This window comes from Hemitrygon akajei, chromosome 5 (assembly GCF_048418815.1).
Source record: "Hemitrygon akajei chromosome 5, sHemAka1.3, whole genome shotgun sequence".
Lineage (NCBI taxonomy): Eukaryota > Metazoa > Chordata > Chondrichthyes > Myliobatiformes > Dasyatidae > Hemitrygon > Hemitrygon akajei.
Genome location: NC_133128.1, coordinates 624167 through 646104, shown reverse-complemented (window position 1 = coordinate 646104; position 21938 = coordinate 624167). Strand labels below are relative to the sequence as shown.

At 45.6% G+C, this 21938-nt stretch overlaps 1 protein-coding gene across 4 annotated transcripts in view; it reads right to left on the bottom strand.

Annotated features, from left to right (window-relative positions):
* Positions 1-21938, bottom strand: part of pknox1.1 (pbx/knotted 1 homeobox 1.1) — a 228454-nt gene that overhangs the window by 192143 nt on the left and 14373 nt on the right. For all 4 annotated transcript variants that reach the window (XM_073044731.1, XM_073044728.1, XM_073044729.1 and 1 more), the window contains one exon: positions 1532-1636. In XM_073044731.1, coding sequence (XP_072900832.1) covers positions 1532-1582 — 51 coding nt within the window. In that variant the 5' untranslated portion in view covers positions 1583-1636. Of the gene's footprint in view, positions 1-1531; positions 1637-21938 lie in introns of those variants that run through there.

The window sequence follows — 21938 nt, the reverse complement described above, 5'->3', positions numbered from 1 at the left end:
CCTTGGATTCAAGTGCAACCCATCCTTATTGTACAGGTCACACCTGCCCCAGAAGAGGTCCCAATAATCCAGAAATCTGAATCCCTGCCCCCTGCCCCAATCCCTCAGCCATGCATTTATCCCTCACCTCACTCTATTCCTATACTCACTGTCACGTGACACAGGCAGTAATCCTGAGATTACTACCCTTGTGGTCCTGCTTCTCAGTTTCTTTCCTAACTCCCTGTAGTCTGTTTCAGGACCTTCTCTCTTTTCCTACCTATGTGATTGGTACCAATATTATTTACTTTGTCTTTCAGCTCATTGTCTTGTTGCAATATCCAACTTCTATTAACCTTCAGGTGAGGGACTGCTATACTGACATTCTCCTGTAAAATGTCTTGATACAATTTTGAATTCATTGCTCCCTCAGTAATTGCAAGTTGTCCAGGCCCTGAGGCAGAAAAGCAGCTCCAAACCATGATACTCCTTCCACTATGCTTCACAGTTGGAATGAGGTTTTGGTGTTGGTGTGTATTGCCCTTTTTCCACCAAGCATAGCAATGTGCATACCTGCCAAAAAGTTCAACTTTTGTATCATCTGTCCACATAACACTATCCCAAAGCATCGCAGTACACCCAGATGGTCTTTTGCAAACTTTAGATGTGCAGCAATGTTTTTTTTAGTGAGCAGTAGTTTCCTCTGTGGTGCTTGTTCAGTGTTTTCCCTATAGTGGACATGTAAACAGAGACTTTAGCAAGTTCTAAAGATTTCTGCAAGTCTTTTGCTGATACCCTTGCATTCTTTTTCATCTCCTTCAGCATTTCATGTTATGATCTATACACGATGCCCACTCCCAGGGAGAGTAGGAACAGTACGGAGTTTCCTCCAGTTGTAAACAATTTCTCTTACCGTGGACTGATTAACACTTTAGAAAAGCTTTTGTAGTCTTTTCCAGCTTTGTGCATGTCTACAATTCTTCTTCTAAGGTCCTCTGAAAGTTGTTTTGATCGAGGCATGGTGCACATAAACAGATTTTTCTTGAGAAAAGCAGGCTCTGTCAGAAACCTGACTTTGCCTTTTTTATAGGGCAGGTTCCTCGACAACCCACACCTCCAATCTCATCTCATTCAGTGGAACACCTGACTCCAAATAGTTTTTGTAGAAGGCATTACCCTAGAGGTTCACATACTTTTTCCAACAAAAACGTGTAATAATGGATCATTTCTCTCAATAAATAAATTAATAAGTATAATGCTTTTTATGTTATTTATTTAACTTGTTTCTCTTTAGTTTTAGGACTTATGTGAAGATCTGATCACATTTTAGGCCATATTTATGCAGAAATAGAGAAAACTCTACAGTGTTCACAAACTTTCTAGCACCACTGTATGTGGCATACAGAGCTCCACTTTTGGCTGTCAGAAACTCAATGGGATGAAAGACCACCTGCTGTGTGGTCAATTTCTATGATGCCTTTTCAAATTATTCCTGTGTGCAGTCAGTTAATATTGTCTCATGAGCTCAATAATAATTGCAAAACAATCTTACCGACTGTTCGTCCTGATAGGAATCAAGAGGGATCGGCTGTGTTGCCATCATGGTTTCAAGTAAAGCTGTTTCCACATTTGCATCATGAAGAGGAAGTCAGTGACCCTAAAACATGAGCAGATAAACAATTAAGGATGGAGACTTTTGAGACAATTAATATTATGTTCTTAGTCCAATTGACCAGAAATAATGATGAATGTTCATTGAAAGGACATCCTTTATGTGGAAAGTTCAAGATAGTTCACACATACTGGAAAAAGACATGTTCAGGAATGCATTCCTGAACAGAATACAAGATAGGTATGTATAGTAGAAAGGAAAGAGAAAGATGGCAAGGTAAGGGAACCTTGAATTACAAAAGAGTTGGTGAATTTAGTTAAGGAAAATGAAGCAAAGGTATGGTTAGGAAGCAAAAATCAAAAAGAGCCCTTGACATTGTAAAGAAGGTAGAAAAGAACTCAAGAATGAAATTAGGAGAGCCAAGAGGGGTCATATAAACTCTGTGGCAAGTAGAATTAAAGAGAATCCCAAGGTATTCCATACATTGAGAGCAAGTGGATAGGACTAAAGGGAAAAGGAAAAAACATATGCTTGGAAGCAGAGGATATGGACAAGTGCTTAAATCAGTACTTTGTGTCAACATTTACGAAGGACGTGCAGGGTAACAAGAACGATGTGGAACATGCTAATACACAAAGATACTTTGAATTAAAGAGGTTTGGTTGGGACCTTGAAGAATATTAAGATTAATAAGTCCTGAGGGCCTGTTGGGATGTAACCCAGGTTATTCAGAAAGGCAAGAGATAAGATTGCTGTTCCCTTGACCAAGATCTTTGTGAGGAGCAGTAATGCCTCATAAGCCTGGCTGAGTTTTTTGAGGAGGTGACTCCAAGGCAACGTTTGACAGTTTGGCATCAAGCAGCCTTAGAACGACAAAATCATTGGTTATCTCTCTATACTTCTCACTGCCTCATTAAAATAGCCAGAACCCCTGGATGTTCTTTCTTCTCCCATCTTCCACTGGGCAGAAGAAACAAAAGCCTGAAAGCACGTAGTACCAGGCTTAACAACAGCTCCCGTCTCACTGTTATCAGACTATTAAACGGACCTCTTGTACGACAAAGTGGACTCCTGGCCGCCCAATCTATCTCAATATTGTCTTGCTTTTTATCATCTATCAGCACTGCACTTCATCAGAGGCTTTTACACTTTATTCCGCATTGTTATTGTTTTACCTTATTCCAGTTCAATGAACCATGAACTGATTTAATCTGTATACAGGATGCAAGAGGTACATGTGCCAATAATAAACCATCACGAATCACTGAGAAAATACCCCACATCTTAGAGTAATACTTCACAGAAAAGGAAATGATTCTGTTGTTGGGGGTCATTTATTGCAGCTCCTGGTCTGAACATCTTTTGTTTATCATCAGTTACTTTGTGAATGACCTTCCTTCTAGCATGAGGTCAGAAGTGGGGATATTCACCAATGATTGTACAACATTTAATCCCATATTTGACTCCTTAGTAAATAAAAGATTTCATGCCTGCAGAAAGCAAGACTCAGACCAAGCATAGGCAAGTAATATTCACACTACAAATATGCCAGCCGATGACCATCTCCAGGAAGAGATCATTAGTGAGCTGAAACTCAACTGGAGCAGACTTATGAATACTGTGGCTACAGAAATACGAGGGGTGATTGATATGTTCGTTGCCTAAGGTAGAAGGAGTCAATTTTAGAAAACCTAGCATATTTATTTTTCAACATTATCAACTCACAGACCTCCGTTGATACCCCTGCCCCCTCCTTACCCATCCCTATCTATAATTTTAGTCTGGTTCTCTTTCTCTCTCTTTTTCCCCCTCACTATAATCTCCCCCCAGCCCTACCTTTTTTTCTCTTTTATTTCCCATAATTCTCCACCTTCCCCCTAGCCCATTTCCCTCCAGCCTATCACTTCCCAGCTCTCTACTTCATCCCTCCCCCCACTTCTTATCCCCCCTCGACCATCCCATGTTACTTCACTCCTGATGAAGGGTTTTGGCCAGAAACGTCGTCACTACCTCCTCCCATAGATGCTATCTGGCCTGCTGAGTTCTGCCAGCATTTTGTGTTTTTATTTCCCTCCTACATTTACACACTTAGTCCAACGGTCGTGGAGCATACAGATCTTGGACCTCCAGAAAGTGTCCATAGATGGGTGATTGATAAGTTTGTGGCCTAAAGTAGAAGATGAGTTTTACAGCTCTTGTTACATGCACATGCAGGTCAACTCCGAGAGATTATGCAGAAAGTTTGAAGTTAATAACTCATCTCCTTCTACCTTAGGCCACAAATTATCAATCACCCCTGATGAGCTATTAACACACTTTCTGCATAACCACTCAAAGAGTTGAACTGCATGTGCATGTAACTAGACTTGATGAGAGCAGCCCCAGCAATTTTGCAGTGGGAAAATTCTGCACTGGGCTTCACAGCTGAACAGGTGAGAAGACAGCTGAAACGTCTCCACCCAAGCAAGGCTGCAGGCCCAGATGGTGTCAGCCCAGGGTGCTCAAAGCCTGTGCCCCCCAGCTACGTGGAGTACTTCAACCTGAGCCGGAGTCTCCAGAGGGTTCCGGTGCTGTGGAAGACGTCCTGCCTCGTCCCTGTACTGAAGACGCTGCGCCCCAGTGGCTCCAATGACTACAGACCGGTGGCATTGACCTCCCACATCATGAAGACCCTGGAGAGACTTGTTCTAGAGCAGATCCGGCCTATGGTTAGGCCACACTTAGACCCCCTCCAGTTCGCCTACCAGCCCCGACTAGGAGTTGAGGATGCCATTGTCTATCTGCTGAACCGTGTCTATGCCCACCTGGACAAGCCAGCGAGCACTGTGAGGGTCATGTTTTTTGACTTCTCCAGTGCATTCAACACCATCCGCCCTGCTGTGCTGGGTGAGAAGCTGACAGTGATGCAGGTGGATGCTTCCCTGGTGTCATGGATTATTGATTACCTGACTGGCAGACCACAGTACGTGCGCTTGCAACACTGTGTGTCAGACAGAGTGGTCAGGAGCACTGGGGCTCCACAAGGGACTGTCCTGTCTCCCTTTCTCTTCACCATCTCCACCTCGGACTTCAACTACAACACAGAGTCTTGCCATCTTCAGAAGTTTTCTGATGACTCTGCCATAGTTGGATGCATCAGCAGGGGAGATGAGGCTGAGTACAGGGCTACGGTGGGAACCTTTGTCACATGGTGTGAGCAGAATCATCTGCAGCTTAATGTGAAAAAGACTAAGGAGCTGGTGGTGGACCTGAGGAGGGCTAAGGCACCGGTGACCTGTTTCCATCCAAGGGGTCAGTGTGGACATGGTGGAGGATTACAAATAACTAGGGATACGAATTGACAATAAACTGGACTGGTCAAAGAACACTGAGGCTGTCTACAAGAAGGATCAGAGCTGTCTCTACTTCCTGAGGAGACTGAGGTCCTTTAACATCTGCTGGATGATGCTGAGGATGTTCTACGAGGCTGTGGTGGCCAGTGCTATCATGTTTGCTGTTGTGTGCCGGGGCAGCAGACTGAGGGTAGCAGACACCAACAGAATCAACAAACTCATTCGTAAGGCCAGTGATTTTGTGGGGGTGGAACTGGATGGTGGTGTCTGAAAAGAGGATGCTGTCCAAGTTGCATGCCATCTTGGACAATGTCTCCCATCCACTCCATAATGTAGTGGTTAGGCACAGGAGTACATTCAACCAGAGACTCATTCCACCGAGATGCAACACTGAGTGTCATAGGAAGTCATTCCTGCCTGTGGCCATCAAACTTTACAACTCCTCCCTCGGAGTGTTAGACACCCTGAGCCAATAGGCTGGTCCTGGACTTATTTCCACTTGGCATAATTTACCTATTGTTATTTAATTATTTATGGTTTTATACTGCTATATTTCTACACTGTAACGAAACCCAATTTCCCTCGGGATCAATAAAGTATGTCTGTCTGTCTGTCTGCTCTCGAAGCCTGACATGACCGTGAACAAAGTACCCTCTAGTTTTACATAGAACACTATGGCACAATATTGCTCCTTCAGCCCACAATCAATCTAACCCTTCATTTTTCATCCATCCAAGTGACTATCAAAGAATCTCCCTATTGTACCTGACTCTAAATTTCAACCCTGGGAAAGGCAGGTTACTATGCCTGTCATAATCTTATAAAGGTCTCCCCTCAGCCTTTCCCACTGCAGAGAAAACAACCCCAGCCTGTACAGAATCTCCATGGAGCACCCTCCTCTAATCCAGGCAGCACCCTCTTTTGCACCTGCTCCACAGCCTTCGTATCCTTCCTATAATGGAGTGACCAGATTGGGGATAGTTCGAAGTAAATTTATTATCAAAGTACATACATGTCATCATATACAACCATGAGATTCATTTCCTTGTGGGTATATAAATACAGTAACCATAGTAGAATCAATGAAAGACCGCACCAACAGGGTGGACAACCAGGCAAAAGACAACAAATTCGACAAATACAAAAAGAAAAATAATGATAATAAATGAGCAATAAATATGGAAAACTTAAGATGAAGAGTCCTTGAAAGTGAGTTCAAAGGTTGTGGGAAGTTCTGTGATGAGGCAAGTGAAGTTTCAAGCATGATGATTGAAGGGTAATAACTGGGTAATAACTGTTCCTGAACCTGGTGAAAAGGGTAATAACTGTTCCTGAACCTGGTGGTGTGAGTCCTGAGGCTCCTGTACCTCCTTCCTGATGGCAGTAGCGAGAAGAAATCATAACAGCCAGTCAATGTCCTCTCCACCACACATCTATAGAAGTTTGTCAAAAGTTATAGATGTCATGCCAAATCTTCGCAAACTTCTAAGGAAGTAGAGCCACTGGCGTGCTGTCTTCACATCACTGCCGGTGACTGGTGGTGTTACACAGGGGTATATGTTGGGACCGCTTCTTTTTACGTTATCTGTCGATCATATGGATGACAGAATTCAAAGATAGGTGGAGGGCACATAGCTTTGAGGAAGCAGAGAGGCTACAGAAGGACTTAGGCAGATGAGGGGAATGGTAAAGAAGTGGCAGTTGGAATACAGTGTCGGGAAGTATATGGTCATGCACTTTGGTAGAAGACGTAAAATCGTAGATATTTTTCTAACTGGGAGAAAATAAAAAAGTCCAAGCTGCAAAGGGACTTGAGAATCCTTGTCCAGGATTCCCTTAAGGTTCATTTGCAGGTTGAGCCTGTGGTGAGGAAGGCAGATGCAATATTAGAAATCATTTTAGAGATCTAGAACATAAAAGCAAGGATGTAATGTTGAGGCTTTAAAAAGCACTTGGTGAGGCCTCACAGAGTATTGTGAGCAGTTTTTATAGACAACAGACAATAGGTGCAGGAGTAGGCCATTCAGCCCTTCGAGCCAGCACCACCATTCACTGTGATCATGGCTGATCATCCACAATCAGTACTCTGCTCCTGCCTTCTCCCCATATCCCTTGACTCCACTATCTTTAAGAGCTCTATCTAACTCTCTCTTGAAAGCATCCAGAGAATTGGCTTCCACTGCCTTCTGAGGCAGAGCATTCCACAGATCCACAACTCTCTGGGTGAAAAAGCTTTTCCTCAACTCCATTCTAAATGGCCTACCCCTTATTCTTAAACTGTGGCCTCTGGTTCTGGACTCCCCCAACATCGGGAATATATTTCCTGCCTCTAGCATGTACAATCCCTTAATAATCTTATATGTTTCAATCAGATCCCCTCTCATCCTTCTAAATTCCAGTGTATACAAGCCCAGTCAACATATGACAGTCCCACCATCCCTGGAATTAACCTCGTGAACCTACACTGCACTCCCTCAATAGCAAGAATGTCCTTCCTCAAATTTGGAGACCAAAACTGCACACAATACTCCAGGTGTGGTCTCACCAAGTACAACTGCAGAGGGACCTCTTTGCTCCTATACTCAACTCCCCTTGTTATGAAGGCCAACATGCCATTAGCTTTCTTCACCACCTGCTGTACCTGCATGCTTACTTTCAGTGACTGATGAACAAGGACACCTAGATTTTGTTGTATTTCCCCTTTTCCTAACTTGACACCATTCAGATAGTAATCTGCCTTCCTGTTCTTGTCACCAAAGTGTTGCACAAACGTAGCGGTGGAACGAACCCAAGTGCTGAACATGGGCGCAGAGGCCGAGTCCGGAGGCGTTGCCGTCGTAGCGAGCGTGGGAAGGGCTCCAAGGGAGTCTTTGCCCGGAGTCTTGGTTTTAGTAGATAACTCAGGAACGAGGTTAGACTTAGAACTGATAATCCTAAGAACCATGGAATGAGGTTACTCATACACGAGTCGACCAACAAACTGGCACCTTCTAGTTGTGGTCACAGGATTCTTATACTGCATTGGTTGATGGAATGCAGGTGCTTGTAGTCATTGGAACCGGGGAATGATTGGGAACTAAATGAGGTGGTTAAGGCCCAATTCCTGAGGAAGATAGCCAGTTGCCAGAAGGGACCATGACAATACCCCACCCTCAATGGGAGCCTCCCAGCAATCCTCCAAGCCTGTCTGGGTGGTCCCGATGAAAGTCCTGGATGAGGGAAGGGTCTAAGATGAAGGAACGAAGGACCCAGGAATGCTCTTCAGGACCGTACCCTTCCCAATCCACCAGGTATTGGCGACCTCTACCCTGACGGCGCATATCTAATAGTCGTCGAACGGTGTATGCCAGATGGTTGTCAATGAGATGGGCAGGTGGGGGAGTCTCAGCTGGGGGGCACAAGGGGCTGACAGAAACTGGCTTTAACTGAGACACATGAAAAGCTGGGTGAATGCGCATGGACTTTGGCAGCTTTAAGCGGACCGCTGTGGGATTGAAAACCCTTTCGACCTTGAATGGTCCCAGGAAGCGAGGGGCGAGTTTCCTGTTCGTTTTTGAGTGGGATGTCCCTGGAGGAAAGCCACACCATCTGCCCCGGTTGGTACTCCAGCGCCGGAGTCCGGTGTCGGTTGGCTGTCTTCTTATTTGGATTTGTTGATCTAAATAGGGCCGTGCGTTTCCTCCCAAACCTTACGGCACCGATCAATATGGTCCCGAACCGATGGTACCGCAATCTCTTCTTCTTGAGCGGGGAACAGTGCGGGTTGGTACCCAAGGGAGCACTCGAACGGAGACCTCCCAATGGCAGAGCTCACCAGAGAGTTGTGGGCGTACTCAACCCACGAGAGATGGTCGCTCCAGGTCGACGGGTTGTTTGCCGTTACACAGCATAACGTCGCCTCCAGGTCTTGGTTGACCCGTTCCGTCTGCCCGTTCGTCTGGGGGTGGAAGCCGGACGACAGGCTGACCGATACACCTAAGGCTTGACAGAAGGCCTTCCATACCTGTGAGACGAACTGGGGACCTCGATTGGAGACGATGTCCGAGGGGATTCCGTGGAGGCGGAAGACGTAGCAGACGAGAAGATCTGCGGTTTCTTGAGAGGAAGGGAGTTTAGGGAGGGCCACAAGGTGCACCGCCTTGGAGAATCGGTCTACCACGGTGAGGACAGTGGTGTTTCCGCGGGAGGGGGGGTAGACCGGTGACGAAGTCTACGGCGATGTGTGACCAGGGACAGGTAGAGGATGAAGTAGACCCACAGGTGGTTGATGAGAGACCTTTCCCTGGGCACAGATGGAACAAGCCAAAACATAAGAGTGGGTGTCCCCCACCAAAAGTACTTTCTCAGGAGAGCCAGGGTCTGATCACTCCTGGGGTGGCAAGCAAACCGGGATGTGTGCCCCCATTGGAGAACCTCAGACCTGACAGAGACGGGCACGTACAGGTGATCGCCGGGTCCATTTCCAGGGTCGGGGTTGTCCCGCTGGGCTTCCTTTACTTTAGCTTCGATCTCCCAAGTGAGGGTGGCCACCACGCAGGATGGTGGGAGGATCGTCTCGGGACTGGAGGTGTCATCCTCGGAGTCATGCTGGTGGGATAGCGTGTCCGGCTTCCCGTTCTTGGATCCTGGCCGGTACGTGAGGGTAAACTGGAATCATCCAAAACACAATGCCCAACAGGCCTGACGGGAGTTCAATCATTTGGCGTTCTGGATATACCCCAGGTTCTTATGATCTGTCCATACCACAAATGGATGTTCTGCCCCCTCCAACCAGTGCCTCCATTCTTCCAGTGCTAGCTTGACCGCCAGCAGTTCCCGATTCCCCATGTCGTAATTCCACTCGGCGAGAGTAGAAGGCGCAGGGGTGAAGCTTTTCATCCAAACTTGCCCATTGGGATAGGACTGCTCCCACCCCGGAGTCAGAGGTGTCCACCTCAACGATGAATTGACAGGATGGGTCCAGATGGACCAGTACAGGAGCGGTGGTGAAACGCCTCTTCAGGTCGGTGAATGCTGAGTCTACTTCGGAGTCCCAGCAAAACGGGTTGGTAGGCGAGGTAAGCTGGGTAAGTGGGGCCGCCACTCGACTGTAGTCCCTGATGAATCTGCGGTAGAAGTTTGCAAACCCCAGGAATCGTTGAAGTTGTTTGCGTGTCGTGGGTCTAGACCATTCCTCCACTGCCTGGGATCTTCTCGGTGTCTGCTTTTTCCTGCCCACTTTCAATGATATACCCTAGGAAACTGACCGATCGGACATGGAACTCGCATTTTTCCACCTTTGCAGATAACTGGTTTTCCCACAGTCGCTGGAGGACTTGACGGACATGGTGTACGTGTTCTTGGGGGCTGCGAGAAAATATCAGGATATCGTCAAGGTAAACAAATACGAATAGATTGATAAAGTCCCTCAATATGTCGTTCATCAGGGTTTGGAAAACGGCGGAAGCATTGGTGAGGCCAAACAGCATGACCCCTTACATTCAAAGTGGCCAGAGGTGTATTGAAGGCCATCTTCCATTTGTCCCCCTCCCTCATCCTGACTAAATGGTAGGTGTTGCGAAGGTCCAGCTTTGAGAAGATGGTGGCTCCATGCAATGGTTCAAATGCTTAACTAATGAGGGGTAGCGGGTACTTGTTCTTAACTGTTATATTATTTAGGCCTCGGTAGTCCATACAAGGGCGAAGCGTCCCATCCTTCTTTTCTACAAAGAAGAAACCGGCGCCTACCGGGGAAGATGAAGGCCCGATAATGCCTGCCGCGAGGGACTCGCTAATGTATTTTTCCATGGCCTCTCTCTCCAGCGGGATAGGTTAAAAAGGCGACTAGTGGGTAGCGGGGCCCTGGGGAGAAGGTCAATAGCACAATCATATGGGCGGTGCAGAGGCAGGGAAAGTGTCCACTGTTAACTGAACACCTGTCCCAAGTCATGGTACTCTTTGGGGGTGAATGAATGAGACTGAATCGTACCTCCTCCCGATGGTTGCCGGATAGGATCAAGGTCAGGGGAGGCGTACAGTGGGTCACCTGAGCCAGCAGATTTCCATCCAGGACCCGGGTCTCCAGGGATGTAGTTAGCGGCTCGCGAGTTATTCCAGCCTGGGAGGCCATGTCCTCATCCAGCAGGTTGCCCTCGGAACCAGAAAGCACCAAAGCGGATGGAGATAGAGACTGTCGTTGATAATTCACGGTAGCTGGGATCTGCATCCGAGTCTGGGGGGCTGAAGGGAGTGTCGTCAGACCCACCAGAACAGTAGCAGCGGGAGCTCTGCGAGGAACGGAAGGGGGAGGGAGGTTAGGGCTGGCTGGAGAAGGTAAGATGGACCGTTGGATGGCCCGAGGAATGGGGTAACCGGTCTTCTCTCTCAGACGTTCTCGAAGTTGATAATCTAATCGAATGGCTAGTGAGATCAGAGAGTCCAGACAGTCCGTGTCATCCCTCGCGGCCAACTCATCCTTTATCTGGTCCGAGAGGCCCTATCGGAACATCTCCCGTAGGGCCTCGTCATTCCACCCAGAGTCTGCGGCCAAGGTCCAGAACTCAATGGAATACCTAGCCACACTTCGCAAAGCCTGATGAAGAGTAAGCAACCGTTTCGCGGCATCCTTACCGTGAATGGATTGTTCAAATACTTTCCTCATTTCAGCGACAAAGGAGGAGTAGGAGGAACAAACCTCTGGTCGGTTTTCCCATATCGTGGTTGCCCAGGCCAAGGCATCCCCTCGTAGCAGCCCCATGATGTATGCAATCTTTGATTTATCAGAGGTGTAGGTACGTGGCTGCAGCTCAAAGACTAGGGAGCATTGTAACAGGAAGGCCCGGCACCTACCTAGGTCCTTGGTGTAGGGTTCAAGCTCGGGTACATATGGCTCTTGAGGGGATGGTGTTGCTGATTCCGAGGGAGAAGCCATCCCGAGCGGTGCGGTTTGGGTAGCCAGGGTTCTTGGAGGGGACGGAGAAACAGAAGCAGAGACCCAGTCCACTCATTCACTGACCTCCTGCACATTTGTGGTTAGTGTCCGAAGGTTTTCCATGATTTCCTTTAGTAGTTGGTCGTGGGCGCCCGACAGGTAGCCCTAGCTGGCCAGGGCCTGTTGTACGGGATCCGTGTCCGCTGGGTTCATCGTGGCCAGTTTGTTCTGTTGCACGGACGTGGCGGTGGAACGAACCCAAGTGCTGAACACGGGTGTGGAGGCTGAGTCAGGAGGCGTTGTTGTCGTAGCGAGCATGGGAAGGGTTAGGGTTCCTGAGGAAGATAGCCAGGTGCCAAGAAGGGACCATGACACCAAGTGGATAACCTCACATTTATCCACATTAAACTGCATCTGCCATGCATCTGCCCACTCACCCAAACTATCCAAGTCACCCTGCATTCTCCTAACATCCTCCTCACATTTCACACTGCCACTCAGCTTTGTGTCAACTGCAAATTTGCTGATATTACTTTTAATCCCTTCATCTAAATCATTAATGTATATTGTAAATTGCTGCAGTCCCAGCACCGAGCCTTGTGGTACCCCACTAGTCACTACCTGCCATTCTGAAAAGGACCCGTTAATCCCTAGTCTTTGTTTCCTGTCTGCCAACCAATTTTCTATTCATGTCAGTACCTTACCCCCAATACCATGTGCTCTAATTTTGCCCACTAATCTCCTATGTGGGACCTCATCAAAGGCTTTCTGAAAGTCCAGGCACACTACATCTGCTTGCTCTCCCTTGTCCATTTTCATAGTTACATCCTCAAAAAATTCCAGAAGATTAGTCAAGCATGATTTCCCCTTCGTAAATCCATGCTGACTCAGACCATCCTGTTACTGCTATCCAAATGTGCCGCTATTTCATCTTTTATAATTGACTCCAGCATCTTCCCTATCACTGATGTCAGGCTAACTCAGGGGTGTCAAACTCATTTTAGGTCACGGGCCGGATTGAGCAAAATGCAGCTTCATGCGGGCCGGATCAGTCGGACACGTGCCAATGCAGCTTTCGTTGCCTCTGTTTTTTCAGCCTGCTCTCATGTGTCTCAGTCTCTGCTATAACTACAAAGTGTTTCACTTTACAAATTCCGTTTCTTATGAAGAAGACTGCCGAGCAAGACTGCCGAATAAACACTAAAAACCCTGAAAACCTGGTACCTGAATAAACTCAGCATTAGCCATATCATACGCCATAGGCGCTTCGATTACTGGGGCCAGCTTTAATAGTAATTAGATATTATCTCGCGGGCCAAAGATAATTCCACCACGGGCCGGATTTGGCCCGCGGGCCTTGAGTTTGACATATATGGTAACTGGTCTATAATTCCCTGTTTTCTCTCTCCCTCCTTTCTTAAAAAGTGGGATAACATCAGCTACCCTCCATAAAGGTTTTTGGTCCTTTATCTAAGAAAGAATGTGCTGACATTGGAAAGGGTTCAAAGGAAGTTCATGAAAATTATTCTGGGATTGAAAGGCTTGTTATATGAAGAGCGTTTGATGGCTCTGGCCCTGTACCCACTGGACTTCAGAAGAATGTGGGATGACCTCATTGAAACCAATCAAATGTTAAAAGGCCTCAACATAGTGGATGTGGAGAGGATGTTTCCTATGGTGGGGGAGTCTAAGACCAGAGGACACAGCCTCAGAATAGAGAGGCGTCCTTTTAGAATGGAGATGAGGAGGAATTTCTTTAGCCAAAGAGAGGTGAATCTCTGGAATCATTGCTCAGGCAGCTGTGAAGGCCAGGACATTGGGTATATTTAAGGTAAAGGTTGATAGATGGAACAGCCATGATGAAATGGTGGAACAGACTTGATAAACCAAATGGCCTAATTCTGCTTCTATATCTAATGGTTTTTTGGTTTTATAATTGCACTTTCATGCTGGGCCTGGGATCTTCTCAAATGATAACACTGAGGAATTTAAAGTTGCCAACCCTCTCCACCTCTGATCCCCCAATAAGGACTGGCTCATGGAGCTCTGGTTTCCTCCTCCTGGTCAACAATCAACTCCAAGGTCTTGTTGACATCGAGTAAATTGAGTAAGAGGTTGTTGTTATGGCACCACTCAGTCAAATTTTCAATCTCCCTCCCATATGCTAGTCCATCCCCACCTCTGATTTGGCCAATGACAGTGGTGACGTCAGTAGACTTAAGTATGGCATTGGAGCAGTGCTTAGCCACACAGTCATAGGTGTAAAGCAAGTGGAGCAGGGGGCTGAACACATATCCTTGTGGTGCACCTGTGCTGATGGAGATTGTGGAGGAGATGTTGTTAAAATTGTTGGGAGTAGCTAAAAATGTAAAGACTTTGCATTCCTGCAGGTTCCTGGTGCTTTCCTAACTTTGGAATTGAAGAACTGTTAACTATTTTTTCTGAGGCTACTCTTTCTCTCTCCTCCATTAACCAGGACAGTGAATGACTAAGAGAGGGCAGATCAATAACGCACAAGCAAGTTCCATTTATGCATACTGTTGGAAAGACACCCAAGAAATATCTCAAGTGGGTCACAAGAAAAGTTTAAATCACACTGGTAGCCTCCGGTAAAATCCTAATGGTTAAAGCTTCACATTCTGGAAAGTTCAACCGTACTGATGACACAATGGATTTTTAGAATTAGCAAAAAGTTACAATTAATAACTTGAGTTCAAAGTGCTGTTAGAAAAGGTCACCTTGTGAAAATGTCATGTTGTCTGAGAAGATAAGGAATACATGAGAGTCTTTCCAGCTGCAACTGGCAGTCTTTACATGACGAATATTCAAATTATCAATGATCTGACCTTCAGCAACTTGTTGGATTGTGTCCTGAACAGATTCCTAATAAGTTGGCAGAAAATACCAATGCTTTAAGAATATACCCTTATCACAGAATAATACTGTGAAAAAAAAAGAGATGACTCAGGTCATCTTGCACCAATGGTCGTTCAAGAGTTTCCCAAATAATTATATTCCCCTGCTCTACCCTACAACTATATAAATGTTTCTCTCTCATATTTATTCTATTCCCTTTTGAAAGTTATTGCTGGATGTATAGTCACAACTCCCCTAGGAGTATATTCCAGATCATAACTACACAAACAAAAACACATTCTGTTGTCTCCTCTCTACCTTAAATGCATGCTCCTCCCCATGCTTATCAACTCTTTCATCAGTGGAACTGGAAATGAGCACCACAGCAGTGTAGCAATTAGTGTGGCGCTATTACAACTTGGGGTGTCGGAGACAGGAGCTCAATTCCAGCATCCTCTGTAAGGAATTTGTATATCATTTACGTGGAATGCGTGGTTTATTGCTAGGTGCTCTAGAATCCTCCCACAGTCCAAAGAGATACCCCTTAGTAGGTTATTGCAAGTTGTCCCATTATTAGGCTAGGGTTAAATTAGGGGTTAGAGGATGGTGCAGCATGAAGGGCCGGAAGGCCTGTTCTGTATCTAAATTGAATAAAACAATTTCTTCTCTTTTATTTTATCAAAACACTGAGAGTTTAGACACCTTTCTCATTTCCTTGTCCTTTTCTGTTCTAGGAGGAGAAACCCACCTAGTCCAATCACTCATTAAAATTAAAACTGAACCTGGTCGGGTGTCAGATCTCTCAGTGGGAGAGCATTTTGGAGATAGTGATCACAATTCTATCTCCTTTACAATAGCATTGGAGAGGGATAGGACAAACAAGTTAGGAAAGCGTTTAATTGGAGTAAGGGGAAATATCAGGCTATCAGGTGGGAACTTGGAAGTATAAATTGGGAGCAGATGTTCTCAGGGAAATGTACAGCACAAATGTGGCAAATATTCGGAGCAAGAAGGCTGCAAATGAACTGCTGATTTTTCGGAGTCTCGGTGGGTGGAGGTTAGGGACAAGAAAGGGTCAATAACTTTACTGGGTGTTTTTTACGGGCTGCCCAACAGTAACAGGGATATCAGTAACAGGCTTCAAGATGGTGGCGTGACGAGGTTTGCAGCGGTCTCTCTGGAGTTGATATCTGTTATTTGTCGAGTGAGGTGCCATGCACAATTCTAATCTAATGAAAAATGGACGTGGGAGCGTGGAGGAACATCTAGAAATCTCCAGGAAGCCCTTCTTCGTTGCTGCTGCGGTTCTGAGGTCCGGGTCTCTGCTGGGAAGAACAGACCCCCAATCCTCGGGGTTGCGTTGTCGGGGGCGTCGTAATGTGCTCAGCAGAGGATGGTGCTCAGAGAGGCTGTGCCAGAGGGGATAGTTGGAAGCTCAGAGGTTCAACGGACTCAGAGTCAGTTGCGGTCGGGGCGCTTTCACTGCATGCTGCGTCTACAAGGCTGAGTACGGCGGCACCGTGGAAGTCCATAGCGGGGGTATTCCCTTCTGCCGCCTGCGTGGGATGACGAGTCTATCGGGACCCTGAGGACTTGTGGAAACTGTGTGGTGGTTTCTTTCGAACTTATAGTCTTTTAACATCTTTGGACTATTTTTACTGTGCCCATGATCTGATTTTTTTAATCAATTATGGTATTGTTAGCACTGTTGTAACTATAGGTTGTAACTATGTGGTTTTGTGTAGGTCTTATAGCTTTAGTTTTTGGTTTGTTGGGTAGTAGAGTTGGTCTCCTGACTTGCTGTGTCTGGGTAGTCTTGTTCTGTCTGGTGAATTTGGGGCTCCTTTCTGGGGAACGCGCTAAGATGGTAGTGTGATATTAAAACGCAGCAGCCTCTCCGGACTCTGGATTTGGGGATTGCTAAACGTTATGTGGATTTTCTGGTGTAGTCTGTTTTGCCCTGTGCTTTTGTGATATCATTCTGGAGGAATGTTGTTTCATTTTTTAACTGTATTGCAGTTGTGGTTTCTAAATGACAATACACTGAAATTCAATTCAATTCAATTCAATCAAGGAGCAGATACAGAAACAGATCCTGGAAAGCTGTAATAATAATAGAGTTGCCGTGATGGGAGATTTTTATTTCCCAAGTATCAATTGGCATCTCCCTAGAGCAAGGGGTTTAGATGAGGTGGAATTTGTTAGTTATCTTCAGGAAGGATCCTTGACACAGCATGTAGATAAGCCTACAGGAGGAGAGGCTGTCCTTGATCTGGTATTGGGAAATGAACCTGGTCAGGTGTCAGATCTCTCAGTGGGAGAGCATTTTGGAGATAGTGATCATAATTCTATCTCCTTTACAACAGCATTGGAGTGAGATAGGAATAGACAAGTTAGAAAAGTGTTTAATTGGAGTAAGGGGAATTATGAGGCTATCAGGCAGGAAATTGGAGGCTTAAATTGGAAACAGATGTTTTCAGGGAAAAGAATGAAAGAAATGAGGCAAATATTCAGGGGATATTTGTATAGAGTTCTGTATAGGTACATTCCAATGAGACAGGGAATCTGGTCAGATGCCTTGTGCAGGAAGGCACAGAGTCGACTGTACTTCCTAAGAAGGTTGGCGTCATTCAATGTCTGTAGTGAGATGCTGAAGATGTTCTATAGGTCAGTTGTGGAGAGCGCCCTCTTCTTTGTGGTGGCGTGTTGGGGAGGAAGTATTAAGAAGAGGGACGCCTCACGTCTTAATAAGCTGGTAAGGAAGGCGGGCTCTGTCGTGGGCAAAGTACTGGAGGGTTTAACATCGGTAGCTGAGCGAAGGGCGCTGAGTAGGCTACGGTCAATTATGGATAACTCTGAACATCCTCTACATAGCACCATCCAGAGACAGAGAAGCAGTTTCAGCGACAGGTTACTATCGATGCAATGCTCCTCAGACAGGATGAAGAGGTCAATATTCCCCAATGCCATTAGGCTTTACAATTCTACCGCCAGGACTTAAGAACTTTTTAAAAGCTATTATTAATGCTTTTTGAGATAGTGATTTAGATGCATATCATATTTTTTACTGAGTTAAGTATTGTATGTAATTAGTTTTGCTACAACAAGTGTATGGGACATTGGAAAAAAGTTGAATTTCCCCATGGGGATGAATAAAGTATCTATCTATCTATCTATCTAAGAAGAAAAGAAAAGCTTACAAAAGGTTCAGAGAGCTAGGTAATGTTAGAGATCTAGATTATAAGGCTACTAGGAAGAAGCTTAAGAAGGAAATTAGGAGACCCAGAAGGGGCATGAGAAGGCCTTGGTAGGTAGAAGTAAGGAAGACCCCAAGGCATTCTACAGGTATGTGAAGAGCAAGAGGATAAGACGTGAAAGAATAGGACCTATCAAGTGTGACAGTGGGAAAGTGTGTATGGAACTGGAGGAAATAGTAGAGTATATAGAATAGAATACTTCAGTATTCACTATTGAAAAGGATCTTTGTGATTGTAGTGATGACTTGCAGCAGACTTATAAGCTTGAGCATGTAGATATTAAGAAAGAGGATGTGCTGGAGCTTTTGGAAAGCATAAAGGTGGATAATACAACATAGAACATAGAATAGTACAGCACAGTACAGGCCCTTCAGCCCACAATATTGTGCCAACCCTTAAACCCTCCCTCCCATATAACCCCCCACCTTAAATTCCTCCATATGCCTGTCTAGTCGTCTCTTAAATTTAGATAGATAGATAGATAGATAGATAGATACTTTATTCATCCCCATGGGGAAATTCAACTTTTTTTTCCAATGTCCCATACACTTGTTGTAGCAAAACTAATTACATACAATACTTAACTCAGTAAAAAATATGATATGCATCTAAATCACTATCTCAAAAAACATTTATAATAGCTTTTTAAAAAGTTCTTAAGTTCACTAGTGTATCTGCCTCCACCACTGAATCAGGCAGTGCATTCCACGCACCAACCACTCTCTGAGTAAAAAACCTTCCTCTAATATCCCCCTTGAACTTCCCACCCCTTATCTTAAAGCTATGTCCTCTTGTATTGAGCAGTGGTGCCCCGGGGAAGAGGCGCTGGCTGTCCACTCTATCTATTCCTCTTAATATCTTGTATATCTCCATCATGTCTCCTCTCATCCTCCTTCTCTCCAAAGAGTAAAGCCCTAGCTCCCTTAATCTCTGATCATAATGCATACTCTCTAAATAAGGCAGCATCCTGTTAATCTCCTCTGCACCCTTTCCAATGCTTCCACATCCTTCCTATAGTGAGGTGACCAGAACTGGACACAGTACTCCAAGTGTAGCCTAACCAGAGCTTTATAGAGCTGCATCATTACCTCGCAACTCTTAAACTCTGTCCCTCGACTTATGAAAGCTAACACCCCATAAGCTTTCTTAACTACCCTATCTACATTTTTCAGGGATCTGTGGACATGCACCCCCAGATCTCTCTGCTTCTCCACACCACCAAGTATCCTGCCATTTACCTTGTACTCTGCCTTGGAGTTTGTCCTTTCAAAGTGTACCACCTCACACTTCTCCGGGTTGAACTCCATCTGCCACTTCTCAACCCACTTCTGCATCCTATCAATGTCTTTCTGCAATCTTCGACAATCCTCTACACTATCTACAACACCACCAACCTTTGTGTCATCTGCAAACTTGCCAACCCACCCTTCTACCCCCACATCCAGGTCATTAATAAAAATCACGAAGAGTAGAGGTCCCAGAACCGATCCCTGTAGGCACCACTAGTCATAACCCTCCAATCCGAATGTACTCCCTGCACCACGACCCTCTGCTTTCTGCAGGCAAGCCAATTCTGAATTGGCCTGGCCAAACTTCCCTGGATCCCATGCCTTCTGACTTTCTGAATAAGCCTACTGTGTGGAACCTTGTCAAATGCTTTACTAAAATCCATGTAGATCACATCCACTGCACTACCCTCATCTATATGCCTGGTCACCTCCTCAAAGAACTCTATCAGGCTTGTTAGACACGATTTGCTGTTCACAAAGCCATGCTGACTGTCCCTGATCAGACCATGATTCTCTAAATGCCCATAGATCCTAAGTTGCCGGGACCAGATGAAATGTACCCCAGGCTACTGTGGGAGGCAAGGGAGGAGATTGCTGAGCCTCTGGCGATGATCTTTGCATCATCAATGGGGACAGGAGAGGTTCCTGAGGATTGGAGGGTTGCGGATGTTGTTCCTTTATTCAAGAAAGGGAGTAGAGATATCCCAGAAAATTATAGACCAGTGAGTCTTACCTCAGTAGTTGGTAAGTTCATGGAGAAGATCCTGAGACGCAGGATTTATGAACATTTGGAGAGGTTAGAATTAGGATTAGTCAGCATGGCTTTGTCAAGGGCAGGCTGTGCCTTACGAGCCTGATTGAATCTTTTGAGGATGTGACTAAACACATTGATGAAGGAAGAGCAGTAGATGTAGTAGATATGGATTTCAGCAAGGCATTTGATAAGGTACCCCATGCAAAGCTTATTGAGAAAGTAAGGAGGCATTGGATCTAAGGGAACATTACTTTGTGGATCCAGAACTGACTTGCCCACAGAAGGCAAAGACTGGTTGTAGACGCGTCATATTCTGCATGGAGGTCGGTCACCAGTGGAGTGCCTCAGGGATCTGTTCTGGGACCCTTACTCTTCAGGATTTTTATAAATGACCTCGATGAGGAAGTGGAGGGATGGGTTAGTAGGTTTGCTGATGACACAAAAGTTAAAGGTGTTGTGGATAGTGTGGAGGGCTGTCAGAAGTTACAGCGGGACATTGATAGGATGCCAAACTGGACTGAGAAGTGGCAGATGGAGTTCAACCCATATAAGTTTGAAGTGGTTCATTTTGGCAGGTCAAATATGTTGGCAGAATATAGTATTAATGGTAAAACTGTTGGCAGTTTCAAGGATCTTGGGGTCCGAGTCCATAGGACGCTCAAAGCAGCTGCGCAGGTTGACTCTATGGTTAAGAAGGCGTATGGTGTATTTGCCTTCATGAATCGTGGAATTGAATTTAGGAGCCGAGAGGTAATGTTGCAGCTATATAGGACCCTGTTCAGACCCCACTTGGAGTACTGTGCTCAGTTCTGGTTGCCTCACTACAGGAAGGATGTGGAAGCCATTGAAAGGGTGCAGAGGAGATTTACAAGGACGTTGCCTGGATTGGGGAGCATGCCTTATGAGAATAGGTTGAGTGAACTCAGTCTTTTCTCCTTGAATTGACGGAGGATGAGAGATGACCTGATAGAGGTGTATAAGATGATGAGAGGCATTGATCGTGTGGATAGTCAGATTCTTTTTCCCAGGGCTGAAATGGTTGCCACAAGAGGACACATGTTTAAGGTGCTGGGGAGTAGGTACAGAGGAGATGTCAGAGGTAAGCTTTTTACTCAGAGAGTGGCGAGTTCGTGGAATAGGCTGCCAGCAAAGGTGGTGGATGCAGATACAATAGGGTTTTTTAAGACGCTTTTAGACAAGATACATGGAGCTTAATACAATAGAGGGGTATAGGTAAGCCTGGTAATTTCTGAGGTAGGGACATGTTTGGCACAACTCTGTGAGCTGAAGAGCCTGTATTGTGCTGCAGGTTTTCTATTTTCTATGTTCAGGGGATATTTGCATGGAGTTCTGCATAGGTGCATTCCAATGAGACAGGGAAAGGATGGTAGGGTACAAGAACCGTGGTATAGAAAAGCTGCTGTAAATCTAGTCAGGAAGAAAAGAACAGCTTACGAAAGGTTCAAGAAACTAGGTAATAATAGAGATGTAGAAGATTATAAGGCTAGCAGGAAGAAGCTTAAGAAAGAAGTTAGGAGAGCCAGAAGGGGCCATGAGAAGGCCTTGGTAGACAGGATTAAGGAAAATCCCAAGACATTCTACAAGTATGTGTAGAGCAAGAGGATAAGACATGAGAGAATAGGACCAATCAAGTGTGACAGTGGAAAAGTGTGTATGGAACAGGTGGAGATAGCAGAGGTACTTAATAAGTACTTCTCTTCAGTATCCACGACAGATAAGGATCTTGGCGATTGTAGGGATGACTTACAATGTACTGAAAAGCTTGAACATGTAGATATTAAGAAAGGGTATGTGCTGGAGCTTTTGGAAAGCATCAAGTTGGATAAGTCAACAGGACCGGATGAGATATACCCCAGGCTACTGTGGGAGGCGAGGGAGGAGATTGCTGAGCCTCTGGCAATGATCTTTGCATCATCAATGGGGACGGG